Genomic DNA, 21,731 nt, shown 5'->3' with positions numbered 1-21,731 from the left:
CAATATCACAGGATGCTTCCTAAATAGCTTGACACATGACTTATCTGGACAACTTGAGTTGCTTTTCAACTACAGCCTCAAAACAGGCTTTGTGCCACCAGACTGGAGGACTGCAACTGTTATCCCATGCCACAAGAGTGGACCATCAGCTGAACCTAGAAACTACAGACCTATTAGTCTGACTAGTCTAATATGCACAGCTTTGGAACAAATCATCATGTACATGATCAATAAAGACATAGCCAACCTTCAGACAACAGACCCAACCCAGTATGACTTTGTCAAGGGAAGGTCATGCCTACTAAACCTGGTGGACTTCTTTGAGAAGATCACCAAGGCAATGGAATAAGGGAAAACTGTGCATACTGCCTACCTGGACCTGGGTAAGGCATTTGTTACAATACTCCATTCAGGTATAGTTGACAAACTCACAAAAAGTACAGTTTTGTACCTACCATAAATGTAGATGTTCGAGGATTCCCTTGCTGCAGTCCTGACAATTGGGTATAGTCCGCCAGGGTACTAATGCGCATGACCATTTCCTCAGTCTTTTCTTGCCCCAGAAGTCAGAAGAGCCAAAAAGACAAGTCCCAAAACAACCTGCACCAAAAAACATGTACAAAATATACAGTAATATATACAAAAAATATAAGCATGTAAACTCACCTACACAACCACCCTGAAACACAGAGGGAAGGAGGGAGGAATCAACATCTACATTTATGGTAGGTACAAAACTGTACTATGTTCTTCGCCTTCCCTTGCTGCAGTCCTGACAATTGGGTAGAATCCCAAAGCAGAGGTAAGGGAGGCTGGCAAATTATAAAGTAGCAGGAGCTGACAACATGCCTTGTAAAACAGCTGTGGCAAAACCAGCTCTAGCCTTAGAGTATATAGGCAGGTGGTAATGCCTAGAGAAAGCATGCACTGAACTCCAAGTAGCTGCTTCCAGAATATCCTTAGTTGCCAACCCCCTTAGAAATGCTGTTGAAGTGGCAGTAGCCCTAGTGGAATGAGGCCTAATCCCAGCTGGAACCTCTTTGCCATGATGGGAATAACAAAATGCAATGCAAAAGCCAATCCACCTAGAAATAGTTTGTTTTGACACAGGCTTGCCCTGTGAACTTAAAGCAAAAGAAACAAGTAACTGCTGAGACTGCCTAAAATCTTTAGTCCTGCTCAAATAATAACGCAATTGCCTGTGTACATCTAAAGTGTGCAAAATCTTTTCCCTTTATTTTGAGGATCTGCAAAAACGTAGGCAAATGAATAGTTTGGTTTAAAGCCACACTAGAAACCACCTTAGGCATAAAGGAAGGATTAGTAATGATACCCTGTCCTTATGGAAAATCAAAAGGGCTCTACTGCCATAAGGGCCTGCAACTCAGACACCCTTCTTGCAGAAGTAATAGTCAACAGAAAAGCAGTCTTCCATGACAAATATTTCAATTCAGCAGTAGCTGCAGGCTCAAAAGGTTGTAGAGTAAGTTTTTCCAACACAAAATTGAGATCCCAAGCAGGAGTAGGAGCTCTACGGGGGTCTTATATTCTTTGCCCTCTAAGAAACTGCTTGAACAAAGGATGCGAAAACAAAGGTGGGTCACAATCATAGTGAGCTGAAATTGCTGCAGCATGAATCTTTATGGAAGAGAAAGACAAACCTTTGTCCAATAACTCAGTAAGATATTGAAGAGCCACACTCAAATTAGGCTCTGAAATCTCCAAATTCTTTGCTGTACACCAAAATAAAAATCTCTTCCATTTTAGGCCTTCTAGCTTCCATAATCACATTTAAAACTTGTTGAGGAAGCTGAGACCTACCATGTTTCAACACAGAATATGCCAAGCTGTGAGATGAAGATTGAAGCTTGACATTGAGCAGATGACCGTCCTTCTGAGATAACAGATGAGGAATCAGAGGTAAAGGCCATGGAGGCTTCTTTACAAGACTCCTTAGAAGTGGGTACCAGTGTTGCCGAGGCCAATCTGGAGCTATCAAAATCATCCTTGGCCTGTCCTGTCTGACCTTTAGTAATACCTTTGGAAGAAGAGGTAGAGGTGGAAAGGCATAGACATGAAGGTTTTTCCAACTGAAAGACAGAGCATCCACTTTCCAAGCTGTGTGATGAAACCCCTTTGTGCAATACTTTGGCAGCTGGTGGTTTAGTGGAGAAGCGAACAGATCTATGTCTGGAGTTCCCCATGACACTGTCAATTTCTGAAATACATGAAGATCCAGTTTCCACTGTGGGGATCCATGATTTGTCTGCTTAATACATCTGCTAGGGAGTTCTGTGCTCCTGGCAGAAACTGAAGAGTCAGTTGCAGTCTCCCATAAAATCATTGCTTGCCTGCATAGAGGATAAGAATGTGTTCCCCTTGCTTGTTGATGTACCACATGACAGTTGTGTTGTCTGTCAGAATCAACACCTGCCCTGGAAGAAGTAACTCCTTGAACGCCATCAATGCAAACTGGACTGCTAACATCTCCTTCATGTTGATATGTAGATGCTGTAGTCTGGCAGGCCACTTGTCTTGTATCCACTTTCCATTTAGATGAGCTCCCAAGCAGTGTCCGAGGCATCTGTCGTTAAAATCTGACTCGCCTCTGGCCGGGTCACAGAGAGTCCCTTGTTTAGGTGACATTCCTGAGCCCACCACAAGAATTCCTTTTGAAGGCAAGGTATTATTTGAATGACAGTGTCCAAATCTTGGCAGTGCTGTGTCCATACATTTTGAGATACCATTGCAGCTTCCTCATATGCAGTTTGGCATTGGGAAGCACCAGAATACAAGATGCCATGAACCCTAATGCTTGAAGGACTGTCCTTGCAGTCAGCACGGACTGATGAGATAGTTGATGGAAGTAAAGTGACAGACTCTTTTGTTTGTCCGGGGTTAAAAAGGCCATCTGGGCTGCTGTATTCAGTCTCACACCCAGAAAGCACATGTCTTGAGAGGGTACTAGACTGGACTTTATTTCGCTCACAGAATACCCTAGGCATCTTAGCACTGCTATGACATATTCCAGATGCTGTAGAAGGTGTTCCTTTTCTTGAGCCAGAATCAGGCAGTCGTCCAAGTAAGGATAAATTTGAATGCCTTGAAGCCTGAAGTAAGCTATCACTGGAGCCAGAACCTTTGTGAATACTAGTAGATAAGCCAAAGGGCAATGCAGAGAACTGATAATGAAAATCTCCAGTTCAGATACTTTCTGCAACTTAGCCTTATGGGCACATGAAGGTAAGCTTCCTTGAGATCCAAAGTTACCATCCAGTGATCCTTGCCCAGCAGAGGTAACAGTTGCTGTAACGTCAACATCTTGAACTTGGGAATGTCCAGATAAGTGTTGAGGATAGATAAATCCAAAATTGGTCTCCACGTGTTCCCCTTCTTTGGCACTAGGAACAGGCGAGAATAAAATTTCTGACACAGGGACTGGCTGAATAGCCCCTATCTGGAGTAACTGAGAAACTTGCTTGTGAGCCTCTTTTCTTTGTGGAGGAGGAACATCTGGCATGCCTTTGAAAGGGGCATTGTGTGGAAATAAAATCTGTACCCGTGATGAATGATATCCAGCACCCATCTGTCTTGAGTGATTAAATCCCAATTTTCTTTGAAAAGAGACAATCTTCCTCCCAAAGGAGCTGCCAGACGAGAGTCCACTGGCAGCTGAAAAGGCAGGTCATTGGTTCTGCTTACGAAAGGACTGACCCCTGCCCTCACCAGAAGTCTGAGCAGGTGAACTGTCTGATCTAGGCCTAAACGAACCTTGAGCCCTGCCCAGATCTACCCCTAGACTGGGAACCATAAGCAGGATATGTCCACCCTTAGCAGGCCAATTTCTACTAAATTTCGGAGGCTGCACCTGCAAAAAATCTTTAACAGTCTGCATAGACTTAGCTTTGTCCTCCATTTTCTTTAAAACTGCTTCCACAGGCGGTCCAAACAACACATCAGACTGTAAAGGAGCATCCAAAATCCTGGTCTTAACATGCTCAGCTAAATTCTGATCCTTCAACCATGCATGTCTGCGAAGAACAGAACTAGTAGCAGCCACCCTCGAGGAGGCCTGAACAGCATCAAAACCACACTGCAAAGAATGCTTACCCACTTGTTCAGACACATGAACCAAATCCAGCAATTCTTTACACTCAATACCTTCCGCCAAAGCATCCACCTTAGATTTCAATTGTGAAAGGAGATAATTCTGATATTTCAGCATATGAAATTGACAATTCAACGCCCTCATGGCTAGAGTGGAAGAAGTATATACTTTCTTACCCCACCTATCCAAAGCCCTTGCCTCTTTATCAGAGGGTACAGGATTTTTAACCACAGAAGCTTTAACACCTTTAGGCCCCTGAGAAACAGTTTCTGGGTCCGCCCTGGGACTCTTAAACAAATACTTATGAGCTTCGGGCACCCTATAATACCTATCAGGCTTAACAGGAGCAGGAGGCAAGGAATCAGGGTTCAGAGAAGCCTCTGCAAAAACATCCTCCACCACATTCAACACCGGAGGAATAGCTAAGGGCCTATGCTGGGGCAAAAACAAGAATTCCCTAAGCCTTTTTCTGGAGTCAGAGTAATCTTGGCCTTCCCATTTAAAGTGCTCCCTCATGGAGTGAAGAGTCTCTGAAAATGAAAAATCCTCAGGAGGAGAAGCTGAAGGAGTGGAATCATCCACATCAGAATCAGAATAAGTAGGAAACTCTTGCAAGTCTTCCACAGAAGACTCTGAAGCCTGTGAACACTGTTCAAAACTATCAAACTCCTGTTCCACCCTAGGCCTCTTATCAGGTGGGGGCATAGAACCTCTAATCAGAGTAATCAAATCTTCTGCCATTTTAAGCATATGTTTCTTAGGCACAGAGCCCGAAATGCTAGGAGAAGCCCCTACAGAAGCTGAACTTGGCCTTCCTCTAAAAGAAGCTTTGGCAACAGAAGGAGAGGCCCTAACTACCTTGGGAAGAGAGGGAAGAACAGTTACCTGAGAAGCCCCTCAGCCTGGCCTACCTCCTGAGAGGGCACATCCTGTAACAGTAAAGTATCTGCCTGAGACTCCATAGAGACTCCTGGCAAAACCCGTCCGGGACTGCCGGTTCCTCACCCCTAGACTTCACTGTTTTGTCCTTGCGCTTCTTAGATGAAGCAGGCGTCGGAGCATCCGACGGCATAGTATAATTGTTGCGCTTCCCAAACACTTACCTAGCACGATCACGCCTCCTCTTAATAGTGTTGTTAAATCTAGCACAAGAGCGGCAACCAACCACGTCCTTCTCAGGCCCTAAACAACGTATACACAATGTATGATAATTCCTATGCGGTATCTGCTTCCCACAAGAAATACAGTTATTCACTTTTTCTGACATCCGGTTAAATACTGAGGCAAGAAAACCAAAATGTTCTCTTAGCCAACTCTGTACTCGGTCTGAAACTCCGGTTTCGGAAAATCTCAGAACGCCAACCTGCACTCGCAAAATTGCTTCTGCATCGGACCATGCGGCAAAAGACTGACAGTCTAAGGCGCCATGACCGACGTCAGCCTTATACTCTGGTATTCGGGCCGACTGGGACGCGGACTATACCCAATTGTCAGGACTGCAGCAAGGGAAGACGAAGAACATCTGGGCATAAACCCCTACATAACTTGCTGGATTGCCAGCTGACTCACAGGCAGAAGATTGGTGATAACACCTCCACTAACAGACTGGTCACCAGTGGGGTACCTCAGGGCTCTGTGCTCGGACCACTCATATTTGGCATCTATTTCTTGGAAATAGAGGATAGTGTCAAGGGTCTTTGGCTGACCAAGTCTGCAGGTGACTGCAAATCAGGAGCTATCATAGATTCCCCCAAGACATAAATATCTAGAAGATGGTCTAGCACAGAAAAATAATTGGTATCAAACTCACAGACTAAAACTGAAACTCAATGCCAAGAAATGCATTACAGTGCCTTTTGGGAAAACTGCTACCAAGGTTAATTACTCCATTGATAAGACACCCTTAAAAGTTGACTCGGTAGTCAGGGATCTGGGAAGATATGCAGACTGTAATGTGGCCTTTGATCAACATATAGCCAAGGCAGTACGAAAATCATCCAATATCGCTCAATTTATTAGTAAGGGCATCCAATGCAAACAGTAATGTGGCCTTTGATCAACATATAGCCAAGGCAGTATGAAAATCATTCAATATCGCTCAATTTATAAGTAAGGGCATGGTGTCCAGGTCCAAGAATTCAAACTGCCACTTTATTCAGCCTTTATCAGACCCATCATTGAGTATAATGCCACCTTCAGCATATACCTGACCAGACATATGCAGTAGTTGAAACACCAACAAAGGTTCCTTACCAGAAGAATCCAGAGTATAAACACATTGTCTGGGATTCATAAAGGTTACCAGTAAATGTATACTTAGTGTAGCCCTTCTGGGTGAGTAGACAGCACAAATAATGTGGTAGAGATGTTCTTGAATACAGAAAGTGTACACTTAGCGGTAACCTTTGTGAATCCCAGGGACTGTCCTATATAGATCGCCTTAAAGCCCCATCTCTAGATCCTGTCTCCTACAGGTTACCGAGAGGCGATCTATGCCTGGCATACAAGGCATCCTCGGATCCAGCTCTGATGGAGCTTTTGGACATCTACAAAGTGAACAGCATCAGAACCAGAAGATCAAATGATTTAAACTTTGTTTGTCACATACAAAAAGGACATGTTGAAGAGACATGTGCGTCTTGGAGGATTCTCGTGCTCTGGAAAAGGCTCTCCATCCATGTGAAGCAGAGTCCATCCCTAACCCTTTTTTTAAGTGTATCCTTGAACAATGGATGGATAATCTGAAATTCACCTTGGATCTAGCCCCCAAGTCTCTGATAGACAGAAGCAGACAGTAAGACACAAACTAATATACTCCCCACATAACCTTTAAAAAGGTTCTAACTAACATACAACTTTCTAATAAACTCCCATGATACATAGGGACATAACTGAGTTGGATTGTATGGCTAGGCTTATAAAGGCCCTGGCGGTCATTAACTTGTATATAACTATGACCCTATGCACCTATTACAGGTAAACATGTTCCACAGGCTCTGTACTTAGACTTCAAAGTACGAATGTACCATTCTCATGTGTAACCCCGGCCTGGAAATCAAAAAGATAGAAGAGCACATTACCCCAGAGACCTGAGAATTAACTGTGCAGTCAATTTTTTCTGTTGCCTCTTATGTAGAAAAGAATCATCAATGGTTACATCCTGTCCTGATGGTTATTACATGGTATGCGGTATAACCCCTAAATATATCTTTTGATATGTCAGGGAATTGAAGAAGATACAGAAGCTCTGAAGGCACTGTAAGTTTACTGAACTGCAAGATGCACATTGCAAAGATAAATGCCTAAAGCAGGGCATGCGAGTTGTTAAGTGTGGATGTGGATTTCAATTAGGCTTGGGTGAGCAAAAACTGCAATACAAGATTTTGTGCTTTCTGGTTTAGTGCAAAAGTTAAATGGCAAGGGGTGGAACTGTTACTGTGAGCCCCCCACAAGAAACCTGAGATATTGCATGTGAGCCTTCCGGATGGAGACATTTAATAGCCATCTTGGGTGCCTACAGTTACCATGAGATGAGGCAAGCTGGAGAATCAAAATTGTGAACTTTTTTGTATCACTAATCTTGTTCAAACTTATGAAAACTAATACGAGCCTACACTGATCCTTTTTTTCTTTTTTTTTTAAAATAAGAAGCATCTTGACTAGAAACCTTTTTCTGATTTTCAAAAGGTACTGCCAGACTAGCAAAGTCAGTTAACTAAGAGGTACAGTCAAGTGTACTCGACCTCTTGAAGTGAAACGAATAAGTGATGGAAATGGATTTAAATTAAATTCTGTTGTATAGCATGATGATACTACCTTTTTGACCAATTTGTCTGCTGTTAATGAACATTACTGTTCAGAAAATTGTAAAATCTTCCTCCTAAAAGACAGGAAATGTTGCAGGGTGAAAACAGTAAGATTGGACTGACAAGGTTAGTGCTAAAAGGTCTCTCCTCCTGCTATGCTGGATTTCTAATCCTATTTCTTTTTGTTCACATGCCTGGTTTGCCATAAATGCTGGAAAATTCTTATAGTACTTTGATAAAGCTGGAAGTGACATCTGCTTTATCTTATCCACTGCTCTACTTTTCTTCTTGAATTCTTTTGAAATGTTCTAGAATTTGACACCAAACCAAGAAGTTAACTAAGAATTGAGGAGCTAATTCTTAACAGCATCTGGGAACTGTCTGTCCCGAGTGATTCATGTCTTCTAATAACTGTTCCTGAAGCATCCATCTGAAATTAGCATCCACTATCTCACCAACACTTAATAGGGGTATCTGTTGTCTGTGTTCACTTTAAGATCTTGTTCTTCAAAGAAACATTAGACATTCCATCACCACTTTTTAAAAATATTTCACTCTACTAGTACTGTACCGTGCAAAATTAACTGTCCTAATACATACCTACCAGAAGTGTGCACTTCTCAATCAAACCTTTTTGTAACCAACTTTACCATTACTGGGTGAAGTGTTTAAAGACCATGTATAACTGATACCTTTTGCAGAACTAGGTCTACAAAACACAAGGAGATTCAAAGAATATAAATTGTTTCTGTGCTGTATAAAATAAGCTAATTTAGTAACAGGGCCTTGAGAAGTGGGCTCTTTGGACAGGTCAGTATATACATCTTGAAATGAAGGATTTGATAACTAATCTATAAAAAGCATCACGTCTCAACGACTATACCTAAAACTTTTGTGGGATGAAATTTATTTTGTAGCCCCCTTAAAAAGGTATTTCATTAGAGGTGGTATTTCTACTGATGGTATATTCCCTGGGAAAAAGCCAAATAAAAATGAGTCTTTGTCCACCAGAGCCACTGGCCAGACAAAGGTGGGGAGTTAATCATTCTGTACAAGACAGGGTCTCAGCAGTATCCTCAAAACTCAGAAAGAAGTAAGAAGAGACAGAGATAGTAGTAATCTCTTTTTTGAAAGACTCATCTCAGACACAGTCATGAGTTGCTAAAGCCTAAGAAGCCTGCTACAACAGGCACTGAGTTAATGTCTTATCAGTGAACACCACAAAAGGTAACTTAGACATCTACAAAACTGACTCCCAGTCCCCAAATGTTACAACATCCGCCATATCGCTATCAGGTATCCACTCCCATGACAAAAACAGTGGGGTAATGAGCATCTTCCTACCAATGCCTGATCTTTAGTCATCCCTACTACAGTCAATATATCACCCAGCAAAGGAGTGTCAAGAATCCTGGGAGACGGGAGATAGTGGTTCTAGTCAGCTTACTGTTCTTGTGCAAATGAAGACAGGCATGGCCACAATAGCTGTAAGACTGAGGGATGCCAGCTTAGTGATCCAGAAATGTGTCTGGAGTGCTTCTCCCTGGGCCCATACTGAAAATTGGCTTTGTTCCAAGTCAGACTTTCCCAGTTAACAAAAATTAAATAAATAAATAAAATCTCAAGCTGGTGATGGATGTTCAAAGGGAGGTGTGCATTGGGGGGGGGGGGGATGCATATGACATATGAAAAGTTTAGGATGCCCCCATGGTGACATGGGTGCCCTTATCAGCCACGAGGGAAGGGTATGGTTAGCATGACTAAAAGGAAGTTCCAATGGTTGCATGCATGACAGCACTGACCCAAAGCATGAATGGTGACTAATCAACGGCAAGGCTGGATGGCTAGTAGGCAGCAGGGAGGAAAAAAAAAACACAGTGAAAATTCAAAGACACAAACTTCCCAAAGTAATCCCTTTTCCTGGAATCCTTGTCTTGGGTATAAAAGGCAGGGCTCTGTGGTGTGTGGGCCACTGCAACAATAACAGTCAGTCACCAGTGTCTGTACCCAAGAATTCCAATACTCTGAAGGCTAGAGGATGCTATATGGATTGGTGGCACAGCTTCAAGTTCTTTCCAAGCTTCCCTGAGAACAACAGCAACCATCTTGTTGTCAGGTGTACCACCCACAAAGATAGTGGAGGTGATAAAAAAGCCTCCTACAATATCCAATGTAGTGATGTAGCGGAGTCTGGAGGCCACCCAACTTTCCCTCATTTTTCTAAGATTTCCACAAACTTGGAATTATTGGGTGAAGGAAGGGAATCTATTCAGTCTCCATTATGTGTCTGCTGAGAAAAACTCCTGCGGAAGTCTATGTTCTTCCTCATGCATTTATGTTTTCTTCCTCTAACTGGTGGGGGCAGGGGGCGGCAGCTAAACCAGGACCAGATACCTAGTAACTATCGCTCCAGTGGCTCTCTGTTATCCCTATTACTGAGAAGACCTATAGGCAGAAGAACCAGGCAGTCAAGGGACATTTGGGTGGTGTATGTGGAACAGTCTTCATCACTAATGTACAAATTGACAAGTATATTGACAGAGTGTGGGCAAAATTAGCATCCATCAGCACCAGTGCTGACGATAATGATTTTAAGTTCAGTACAAGTCAGTCAGAACTAGACATAAACAATGAAAAAATATCAGAACAGCTCAGCACAGAAGGCCCCAAGCCTGAGAGTTCAAAGGCCAAGACATCAGAAATCTGGAACAGTGCTGCAGGTGTCAAGGTTCATGCCTGTCACAACAGTCAGTCCCTGCCATTATATTCTAGAATGGTACTCAAAACCAATGGCAAAAGCACTGAAGCCACAAGATATTGATGGCTAACTTCTGTGGAAGACACTAATGTACATATTTGTAGTCCCAAGATTGAAACCACTGCCAATATCAAATTCAACATCTGAAAGATGCTGATCGGTCTTGTCAGAACTGTTGTTGATACAGTGGGGGCAGGACAGGAGACATCAAGAATGGACAACAAGGAAGTAGCACTCATATCATCCTTGGTATCAGAAGAGGGTAGGGATGAGACTTGCTCCCAGCTGTAATTTCCAGCAGAGCTCTCAACATCTTATGGTTAAAGTCATGACTAAACAGGCTTAATGGAATGGAAACATCGAGCAGATCTGGAAAACAGTGCTCCACAGAAGGCATGCATCTTCAAAGTTCTGCTTCAGATAAAGAGGAGAGGCTGCCCTGTGAAGAAAATACTGGAAGTTGATCTTCTATCACTATCAATGACAATTTTAGAAAAGTCACTAGGAACAACAGGGGTATTAATATTATCTATTTTTTTCTCTTGGGAGGAACAGGGAAAGAGTTTTAGAAGAATGAGATATTCTTGCATCTTTCCAATGTTTGTGTGAGATCCCATTGCCATTACTCTTGTGCCTGGTTTTAGAAGAATTAAAAGACTTGGAAACAACCTTTAGCCCCTGAAATAGTCAACTGCAGGAAGCAAATGAAGAGGAAGACTTCTCTTGGAATGAGCCTACATTAGGCATTAAACCTTTAAGAATCAACTTATTTTCAAAAGACCTATCAAACCCTTTGTATATCTCACAGACTTGCTTCAAATGCACTGAACCAAATTATAATAGTCACAGTAAGTGCCAGCCTTGGTACAAGCTTTTGTGCCCACATATTCAACATTTCTTAAAACCTGAGATTTTGCCACCTATAACTGCAACTAGTTCATAGGTTCATAGGTTCGTACTAGGCTATCTGCCCTAGGGCATTTATAAGCCTAGCCAGAGTGTGTGTGGCTTTCACCACCCCTTAGGATGACAATACTATGCCCATTTAGGGTTTAGTTTACTGTGCCTCTGTCTAGTAGTGACACAGAGATGACCCCCGGGGTAAACCTACGATCTCCCATCCACTCGTCAAGATTTCTCTTGAAGAGAGTTAGTGAGGGGCTCTGCCTAACATGGACTGGGATTCTGTTCCAGAGTGTAGGGAGCCTCTGGGTTATGAATCTGTCCCTCCAGCACGTCCTATTTATTTTTGTTTTGAGGTTCAAATCTCTTGCTCTCGTGACTCTGATGGATTTGGATTTTCTGAGGTGGAGCATGTCCATTAATTCCGGATTGGACATGGCCTTGTACGTCAGACATAGATCACCTCTGAGTAGGCGGTATGTGATTGAATAGAGCTAGTAAAAAAAAGCAGTAAACCAGACTAACCCTTCCTTGCCTGAGCTCATATTTGTCTATACCATACTAAGTTTTTTTTTTGTTTTTTTTCCTCATTATTTTCTCTTATGAGGAACTGAACATCACAATGATACAATTATACATACTGGTTGACAAAAAAAAAAAAAAAGATGCATACTTTATTTCTACTATGTTTATGTACTATGTAACAATTATCATTCCTTCATTGTTTGTATTTGATGTTTTTACTGTTTGGAGCTTTTCTCCTCGGGCCTCTACTGAAAATGGAAATATATCCAGCTAGACCAGCCCGGTCAACAAATGTAAAATAAATAAATAAAGTTTCTTCAGCTGGGCAGCATATGACATATGTTTGAGACCCTTTATCCTCTTGGTGAGGAACTTTTGGGGTCTTTCCAACTGCTGCAGGTGTCGGGTAAGATACATCCCAAATGGGGCATTGTACTCAATCATGGGCCTGATAAGAGAAGAGTACAGGGGCACAATGACCTCTCTTGATCTAGATGTGAATCCCTTCATGATAAGGTGGGCAATGTATGAAAGGAATCACAAACATCTAAATAAACTAACAAAAAATAGCATATGTGAATAGATAGACCTGGAGATAGTGAAAGTTTTTTTTTTCTTTTCTTTTTATTTGCACTTGCAGCAACCATACAGTTCAAAACAAATAGGCAAATCAAAGTGAAAAGGCCTGATGAAAAAGCCAAGGATATAAAACAGTAGGAAAAAAGTTGTATCTGACCTTAGACTGCAGGAAACAATAACAGATTGACAAATTACATTGTATACAGTGGAACATTTTCCATTTGTTAAGATTTCCCTCATAAAATACCAAAACTAGCACCTGAGGCTGGTGCAGCTCATCGTACAACAATACAAATCTGGAGAAACAGTCAATTCACATAACACAGTGAGACAACAGAGACTGAGAAAGTTTCAAATGTTGATCTGCACAAGTCCTGAGGACTTTAGTCACATTGGTTTGAAGAAGATCGACCTGATAATTTCTGATCACTTTTTGTACATATTTTTTCTTACTTGCTGACGTCTGTTTACTGGGAAAGTCCATCTGGGCACAGGTGCCATATGTTTTGGGTGGGGTGGGGGGTAAGATTTAATCCAGATGTTATTTCAGTGACTTGTAACATAGGGATATGCAGGAGAAATTATTTAATAATATATCACATGCAAAGCCAAATAAATAGGATGGCCAAATGAAATGCTGAAGTAAAAAAATGAGTTAAAATCCTGCATTAAGCTATAAATCCTTACAACACTGCTATCTCTGTTGAAACATACAGAGTCTTTACTTAAGTTGTATTTTTGATTACTTACTGGAGATTTGGCCTTTGCTGCAGTTAACAGGGACATTGTGATCTCTGAAAGGTAGTCAAATACTAGGAAGTCCAGCTTGCCACCATATACCAGCTGGGGAACTAAAACATGAAACAACATAGCATCCTCTTAATAAAATGACAACCTGTTCATTTGTACAAGTTCACAGCTATACATTTCTGAGAACATTTTCATCACTTAGTTAACAGTGTCATTAATAGCATAATAAAAAGTCAAATCAACATTGTGAGAAAAACAGAAAGAAACAGCAACATTGAAAAAGTCTGGAAAGACTGGAATGAGGTTTAATGAGACTAAAATAAAATCAGTTAAACACCTGTGACTGCCAGCCATCAACCAATAACATGTTTTTTTAAACAATTTAGAAAATATAACTAAATGCAATCCCACTTACTAAAGCCTTAGATCTTTGAGAAGTAAATTTTAACAGCAATGTTTTAACACCCCCCCCCAACTTGTCTTCATTCTGCTCAGAAGTTTCAATCAGTAGCTCATCATTTCTTATGAAGGCTTACACTTACCCATGCCTGCATTTTAAGGAAGCAGCACGGTAGCTGTGCGAGGCACTCTTTTAAAGCCTGTGTTGCTCTACTTCATCCTCTCTCTAATCTCCTGCAGCACAAATGTGCCAGTGTTCATTCATCCTTCCTTTAAAATATGGATCCAGATGGCCATGTCTGGTGACGATGTGGACGGCAAATCACATGGGTGCTTCTAAATTACCTTGTGAAGAAACATTTTTGAAATATGCCGCTATTGCTGCTATCCTAGTAGCATGTGCTCTAATGTTACCTGTGAAAGGTACCATACAGTTGTGTAAATTGCATTTACCCATAACAGTAGATGTTCCAATTCCTCACAGCTGCAGCAGCAGCCTTTCATTATATGGGTTGTATCCTACCCAAGATACAACTGTCCAGATTCCAAAATCTCTGGCTTCCTTCCACACTCCCACTCTGACACCTGACTGGTCAGTCCTAACGAGACAAAATCAGTAGAGTGGAAAATCTTCAAGAAATTTTTGCCTAAAACTTAAGTAGTGGTGTACTCATGGTGAACTATAAAAAAACAGAAATAACCACCAAAAATGTTTTCCAACAATAAGTATGTACAATAACGGTGGGTGGGGGGTGAAGGGTGGTTGTGGCTTCTGCAGCAGCTAGGAATTCAAACATATATGGGGTAAGTGTGACTTGCACAACTGTACTATGTTCATTATTAGTCTCACTGTTACAGTAGCCCTTAGGCTATATGGGCTGATTACCAAAGCCTATACAACAGAGAGGAGGACGGACCAGTCCTGGATCTAGAAAGGAATCCCGTTTGCAATGCCTTGTAAAGGTCCTTGTAGCTGGAAGAATAAAGCCTAAAAGTGATTTTCTCACTTAGTGATACTAAAGGAATATTCAGTTATAACTGAAGATCAAAACAGAATCTCCACCTTTGCTTGATATCTGGAATAAAAGCAAAAAAATGGTAAAAGTTACTTAGAGATAAAGTTAACACATGAAAGGCTAGTTAATCTTAAAAGGTAATTCTAGTTGTATCATTAATAAATCTGATACCAGTGCTGTCAGTCAACCAATAATGCTGGCTAAAACAAAGACATTAACACATGAATAAATAAACTACACTTAAAAGCTTTAAAAAAGCTAACAGACATGAACCCCAGGATTCAATAAAATCCATGTAGGCTCCGTGTAGAGCCTACATGGATTATACCAGTGTACATGGCCATGGTTCCCCATCGGCAGCATGCCATGCATATTAACCATGGTGTGCTGCCGAGGCAGATCACAGTAACATGGATATTAAATCCGTGTAGGCAGCAGTATAGTGTCCTGTGGATGTGGATTGTCTAGGGAAGTCCTGGACAGAAGTTATGTACACGATAATGTACATACCTCTAATGTACCCTGGTAGTCTAGAAATGTGTGTGCTTGTAATGTTTTTTTTTTCCCTTTTAATGCATGTTTGCTCGGCGTGCAGCGAAGCAATGCCAAGCTGCACTTACATATGCACAGGTGACATTTGCCCACATCTTAAAATAAAAACCGGATGTAATCAATGATGTGTTGTTGTCTATTGTGTTTTAATATTATGAATGGCCATTTGCACAGTGTGGCACAGTACTTAGCAATGTTACCAGGTAGCTTAGTAGTACATGTGAAGGTATACTAGTTTTTATACTACCCACGTAACTGAATAGGTAGAGTCATGGCCTAGAGTGTTGTAGGTCCCGTGTTCGAGTCCCCAAGCAGTCATAGCTTTTTATACAATTATTGCTATGGAAATGTGTCAGCTGACCCAATGTAAAAACATATTTGTTACATTTGAAAAAGCTGCGCAGTGCTAAGCACTGCTTAAACATGTTTAACAGCCACTTCTGCTTGCGTGTTGCTAAGCTTTGTTAAAACACGGTTGAGTGAGTTTGCACAATGCTAAGCAACACGGCATGTTTTTGAATGCTGCAGTATGACATGTAAGGGCGGGAAAACAGCCTATATTAAGGGCACTAGACAGGAATTCTGCAGCATTCATTGGAGACTTATTAACCTGTCAGTATGCCTGGTGGAGTTTGTAAGGGAACACACTTTCAAGTGCAGAGGTGGGGGTGGGCAGGAGTCCAGAGTGTTTGTTGGACTCCTGGTCCAAACGTACGAACCCTGGCTGCTGCAGGGCAATTACCTCAGCTCAGAATATAAAGGTGAAGCCTGGGATTGGTTGGCCAGGGATCTTACCAGTGCTACTGATCTCACTGATGACACATCACATCGCACAGCATCGCTAAGCTCAGCTAAATGGAGCTATATTGATACATGTGTTTTAAATGATAATAAAACAGGTACAAAATAACACCTATCCCCTATTTCAAACCTGAGACCACTGCACCTGCAGACCACTGCATTAACCTGCCACACCACACAGCTGTTAATTAAAAACAGGTGGCTTAAGCAAAATATAGTAATTGCAAGTTAACATAATTAAGCATGTGTAAGCACAGCTGCGCATTGAGCCGTTTTGCACAAACTTGCTGAAAAAGTAATGGAAAACCTGGGAGTGTGATTTCCAGTCTGGTAGAAGAGTACACCACTAGAAATCCAGACAAACACTAATGGATGTAACTGAGGTCTCTTAGAACAGGTAAATGGGCGTTTTTAATGGCAACATGTACAATATACCTGCTACAGCATTAATGGCAAAATACATGTTCTAATGGGACTTTGGTGGAGAAATACATCCCTATAAAGCTAAGCACATAACAATGGATATAATGGAGGCATGTCACAGACTGTATGTGTGCACTTATACCGTCACAAATACATATGCTGTTACAATGTCTCAGTAGCTCAGCCTGTTAAATGCTGTGCAAACAGTAACTTTTGCCACACACACAGTCCTGGGTTCAAATCCAGTGGTGTGTAGCATTTAAATTACATTATTGTGAAGCCATCAATGAATGACTGAGTCATGCGCTCTTTATCCACACAATGCATTTCAAATGAAATGTCTACATATCACTGATGGAAGTCATAGCCCTGCAGATAGGAACACAACTGACATATCCCTATAGCCCCCTATAAGTGCATAAAGTGTCACATCATGCATTAATATGCATTCACAGAAGATTTTAACTTAGGTAAAGCAAATGAGGCCCACTAATAGAGGTGTACCACACAGTCACTTCATAATGATATTACAGATTAACACAGCTGCACAACTAACACACACATATGGAGGTCCTGCTAGTAACAAGGACTGCAAGCACACATGCTCCACATGACTACCATAATGTAACACATGGCCTGACAGTTGACCAAGTAATCGACATGATGGTATATTACCCCTTATGTTGCTCAAGGAAACAACAAACATGTTGCCTAGTACTCTGTTAGTGACACCAATGCTTAACATACTTACCTTAAACACAAGCCTTAATTTGCAGTGGAATAGGTATCCTCACTCTGGCCCTGCCTCTACAACAAGGCGAACTTGGCTCCCACAGTTACTCTTACTGCTTCCTGTCTTCCAAAGTGTTCACACTCTCTGCCTATGCCTACTGCCTGCAGCATCAGCTACAGCCTACAGCACACAAGTCTGTATTTAAAAGTAGCTGCTACAAGCATACCCTCTGCAATGACATAATATCTTCACCCCAGGAATTTCAAGCACATAATATCAGAAAGGGCTTCTGATCTACGTAAAGGCCTTATATTTTGTTCAGTGGTTGCATGGTATTGGCTGATTAGACTGCAAATCAACTGTGTTGGCTGCAATTAGTAGTTCAGAACCACAGATTGGCTGGTAATGAGAACCATGTTAAAAAGGCAAACAGCTGGCTAGGGGAACCAGTCTGTATGAGACTTTCTTCAGACAGTAACCACATTGCCAAACACTTTATACATCTGCACATATCAACAGAGGAGTAGGTATGGAACCTTTCTGTTTACAAAATTATGCATATGTGTGAATATACATAGGGGGAATGATGATTACAGCATTAAGCCTTTCTTAGAACTGTAATACTGACATGTCCTTGATTTCCAGATTTGTTACTCATATAGAGGATGTACAGTACATCAAGGGTGGAATGTTTTTTGTCAATGTGGCACACTGGTCTTATGGGAATGTCCCTGTATAGTGATTGTAATACCACACTGCTATTCGCTTGGCATTGTTGTTTTGACATATTATCGAGGGGGGAGGTGCCCTTAGGGGACATACTACAATGGACTCCTGTGTTGGGTGTGTGATCATACTGCACCATCTGTCATGGCACACACGGGAATAGCTGACTATTGCTAGTATCTGAATTGTATCCACACGGTTAGTATGTTTGTACACTGTGGAATATGACAGGTGTGATCAAGCAGTGGATAATTCCAGCCATTCTGTTTTTGCTGTATCTCTACATAGTGTACTTCCATATATGTGATCCTGACATAGGTTCCCATTTTGCTGTCTTTCAGGAAACATGTATGCCAGGTGACAAGCCCCTTTTATGGATGCTGAGAATGATATCCTGGAAGGCCTCCATCAACACCAAAAACTCCTACTGTGCAGGGGGAGGCACAACAGGGAACAGTGGGCAGCACTGTAGGCTGACCTTGTCCGTGATGTGAATGTCATAGGTCAACAGAACAGGACATCTGAGCAGGTTCAATACCAGGCCATGAATATGATTAATGCTGCATGCAGAAGAGCAGCAGATGTGGCCAGGAATCGTGGTGCCACCAGTTGAGGGCCTGCAGCAGAACAACCACTATCAGCCACAGAGGAATTCCTGGCAAACCTAGGAACACAACAGCTCCCAGACATCCATCACACTGTATATCGTGGATGTGGGTGCTACAGTTTCCATGGTAGAGGAGCATCCAGGTAGGCTTCGTTTGATCAGCATTGGAATACTGTACCATTTAGTGTGTCAGGCTGTAGATACATTTACATGGGTGTCAGGTGTTTGTTTTTTGGGGGGGTTAACTGCAGTTTGAATCTCATGCTCAGACTGTGACCAACATATCAATTAACAAAGTAACTACAGTAAATGTGAGATATATGGATGTATTACCCTGTTATAGTGCAACATGCAGTGATGTTTACATTACCTCTCCCTCAACTTTCCACAAGTCCCTCAGGAATCGGACAAGGCTGTGGTTCTGCTCCTGGTAAGCACGACACTGTTTTGTTACAGATGCAGATTTACTGCAATGTTTTTCCTAAAAGGTCATCCCAGGCCTGATGGCTGGACTACTGTACTGTTGGCATGATTGCCAAATGCACAGATATTTTCTGACTGTACACACTTGAGAGTCATACCTATGCCTTGTGCGTATGACAACATTGATAGATGTGACAGTATTGTCAGGATATTACAGATTGCCATACATGTCAAATGCGCAGGGTCTTCACAAATATCAAACAGTGTACTTCATTTCTGCTGATGAGATTGCAGCATAAAGAGCTTTAATTTACAAGTAACTACAGTTTGTGGGAAAAGTAATGTCCTCATGTGCTACTATATGAGGTTGGGGGTTAAACAGGTCCATAACAGTGACAACAGTGCATACAGCTTTACATATACTGCAACATAGTACTGCAGAGTGTAATAGTGCAAGTATTAATGTACTACTTTTCCCTTTCTTAACACAGATGACCAGGGGGTTGGTCTTTGTCCACTACACAACCTGATGTCAGTGTCTCTTCCAACTCTGATGCTGATGGTGGCAAAAGTGAGGGACAAGTGAGGGTTTCAGGGGCTGAATCTGTCCCAGAGGTTTATGTTCCTCTTCTGCCCTCATTATCACCGCACACAGTCAGTATGCCTAAACATAACCAATCCCCGGAGGCCACAGATATTGGACAGTCAGAGGGTGGGGACACTGAACAGGAAAATGTGGCAACTATGGCTTCAGTGAGTATAGACACTGGCCCTAGCCAGAGAGCTGGTGAGATTCCACACAGGCAGTTGAGAGGGGTGCTCGTAGGGGGGCCTGCTGTCCTTCCATCACCCGTCACAGGTGTCTCATCATGGGTCATTCGGTGTAGGTTTTAGGCCATCATCGAGGCACAGACACATTCCAAAAGGAACTCCAGGCGATTGCTCAGGGTTATGGATGCAGCACAGTCTGACATCCTTGACTGTCTCCACCGCATTGGTGATACCCTGGATTGGTTCACTGATGCAGTGGAAAGAAGGTGGTCTGAGACAGATCACAGAATATCCATCTTGGAATGCACATCGTCTGTGATAGAACATCTGGTTGGAGTCAAGCATCAGACCCATGGACATAGGTCAGCAACTACATCTATTGAGAGTCCATGTGGCTGTGCTCGCTCATGCTCCTGTAGTGGCAGTACATCCAGCACTCCAGAGGGATGTGCTGTCCACACCAAGATGTGGCAGGCCATGGGCTCATGGTCCATGCGTTCCTGTGGAGGACATGGTCCCAGCAGACAGCAGTCACTGTCAGGTACTAGCACCACTTCTGACCTTGGCCATGGAGGAGCCAGTTCCCATGTTTAGGGGTGAAGACAGTGAACTGTCAGCTCTACCATGCACGGTTCACAGCTGTGCAAAATGCACACATGTAGGGCTAGCACTGAGCTTGACTGTGTTCATGCACACACACACACACACACACACACACACACACACACACACACACACACACACACACACACACACACCACTGTCAAATTCACCTACAGACACACACATCACATTTCCATGGTCCATCTTGCTTGCTCCCCTTCCTGACCCACACACATGCTTTCAACCTATTGGGTTAGCTTAGGCCTCCTCTACCCCCACACAACACCCTGTGCAAGTGATGATACCTGTGCCACATCCCTGTCATTCTCGTCATTGATGCAGGGAAATGAAGCTATGTGTCGGATGCACAGGGTGAATATATAAATTAATATGTAATTGTGCAATGCAGTGTTGCTTTACCATGCCACTAGTACTGGCCACTGACAGATACTGTATGCTGACATTTGTAATGAGTAAGCCACATAATTTTGTGTAACTTATGTTGTATGATGTTGTAATGGCTGTATACTTACAAAATAAAAGGCATGTTACGGACCTGTTTATGGTTCAGTTGTAGAAGTCTGTACGGGTCACCTATGGATACGCAGTGGCAATAAACCCATAGATGTCACAGCACAGGATGAAACGTCAGCACAGAAGACACATGTCTCCAGCAAGGTACAGTGGTATAGGTGCATTGCTCCATAGGGTCATATGTGTACAACAGGGTAACAAGGACAATGGTGTCACACAGCCTATTCATGCATCCGTCATCTATGACATGGTCTAATACTGTTGATAAGTGTCACCTGGGTTTCTGGACCTAACACATCTACAAGCTGTGGTGATGGAGATGACCCATCTACAAATTCCCTGTGTCCAGTAAAGAGATTTGTCCTATACCAGTTATGATTGTATTGTTCTGCATCTGACTGTGTCACTTGCACATGATGTGCGTTACAGCAAACGTGTGCTTCACATGCATGGGAAGCCTGTTACATATAGGGTTTAGTGTCTGTGTTACATACCAGTCTCTCCAGCATGTACTATCTATGCCACAGTGATGGTGTAGGTGTGTAGAATAGGTAATACATGTGTTAGTTCTGTCTTGGATCAGCAGGAGGTACACATTGGGATCTCACCCCTCCCTGTATGGCAGCCATACACACCGCTCCACAGCATGTAGGAGATGGACTACACATGTACACTTTTGATATGGACTGAATCAGACATGTTATCTGCAATGCG

At 42.3% G+C, this 21,731-nt stretch overlaps 1 protein-coding gene across 1 annotated transcript in view; it reads right to left on the bottom strand.

Annotated features, from left to right (window-relative positions):
* Positions 1 to 21,731, bottom strand: part of LOC122794902 — a 2,498,277-nt gene that overhangs the window by 2,350,030 nt on the left and 126,516 nt on the right. Inside the window, exon 2 of the mRNA XM_044063498.1 lies at positions 13,430 to 13,530. Within this exon, the coding sequence (XP_043919433.1) occupies positions 13,430 to 13,530 (101 nt within the window). The remainder of the gene's footprint in view (positions 1 to 13,429; positions 13,531 to 21,731) is intronic.

Source organism: Protopterus annectens, chromosome 2.part1 (genome assembly GCF_019279795.1).
Source record: "Protopterus annectens isolate FY-2018-M chromosome 2.part1, PAN1.0, whole genome shotgun sequence".
NCBI lineage: Eukaryota > Metazoa > Chordata > Ceratodontiformes > Protopteridae > Protopterus > Protopterus annectens.
Note: the sequence above shows the minus strand (reverse complement) of the source record. Positions and strands in the feature narration are given on the sequence as shown.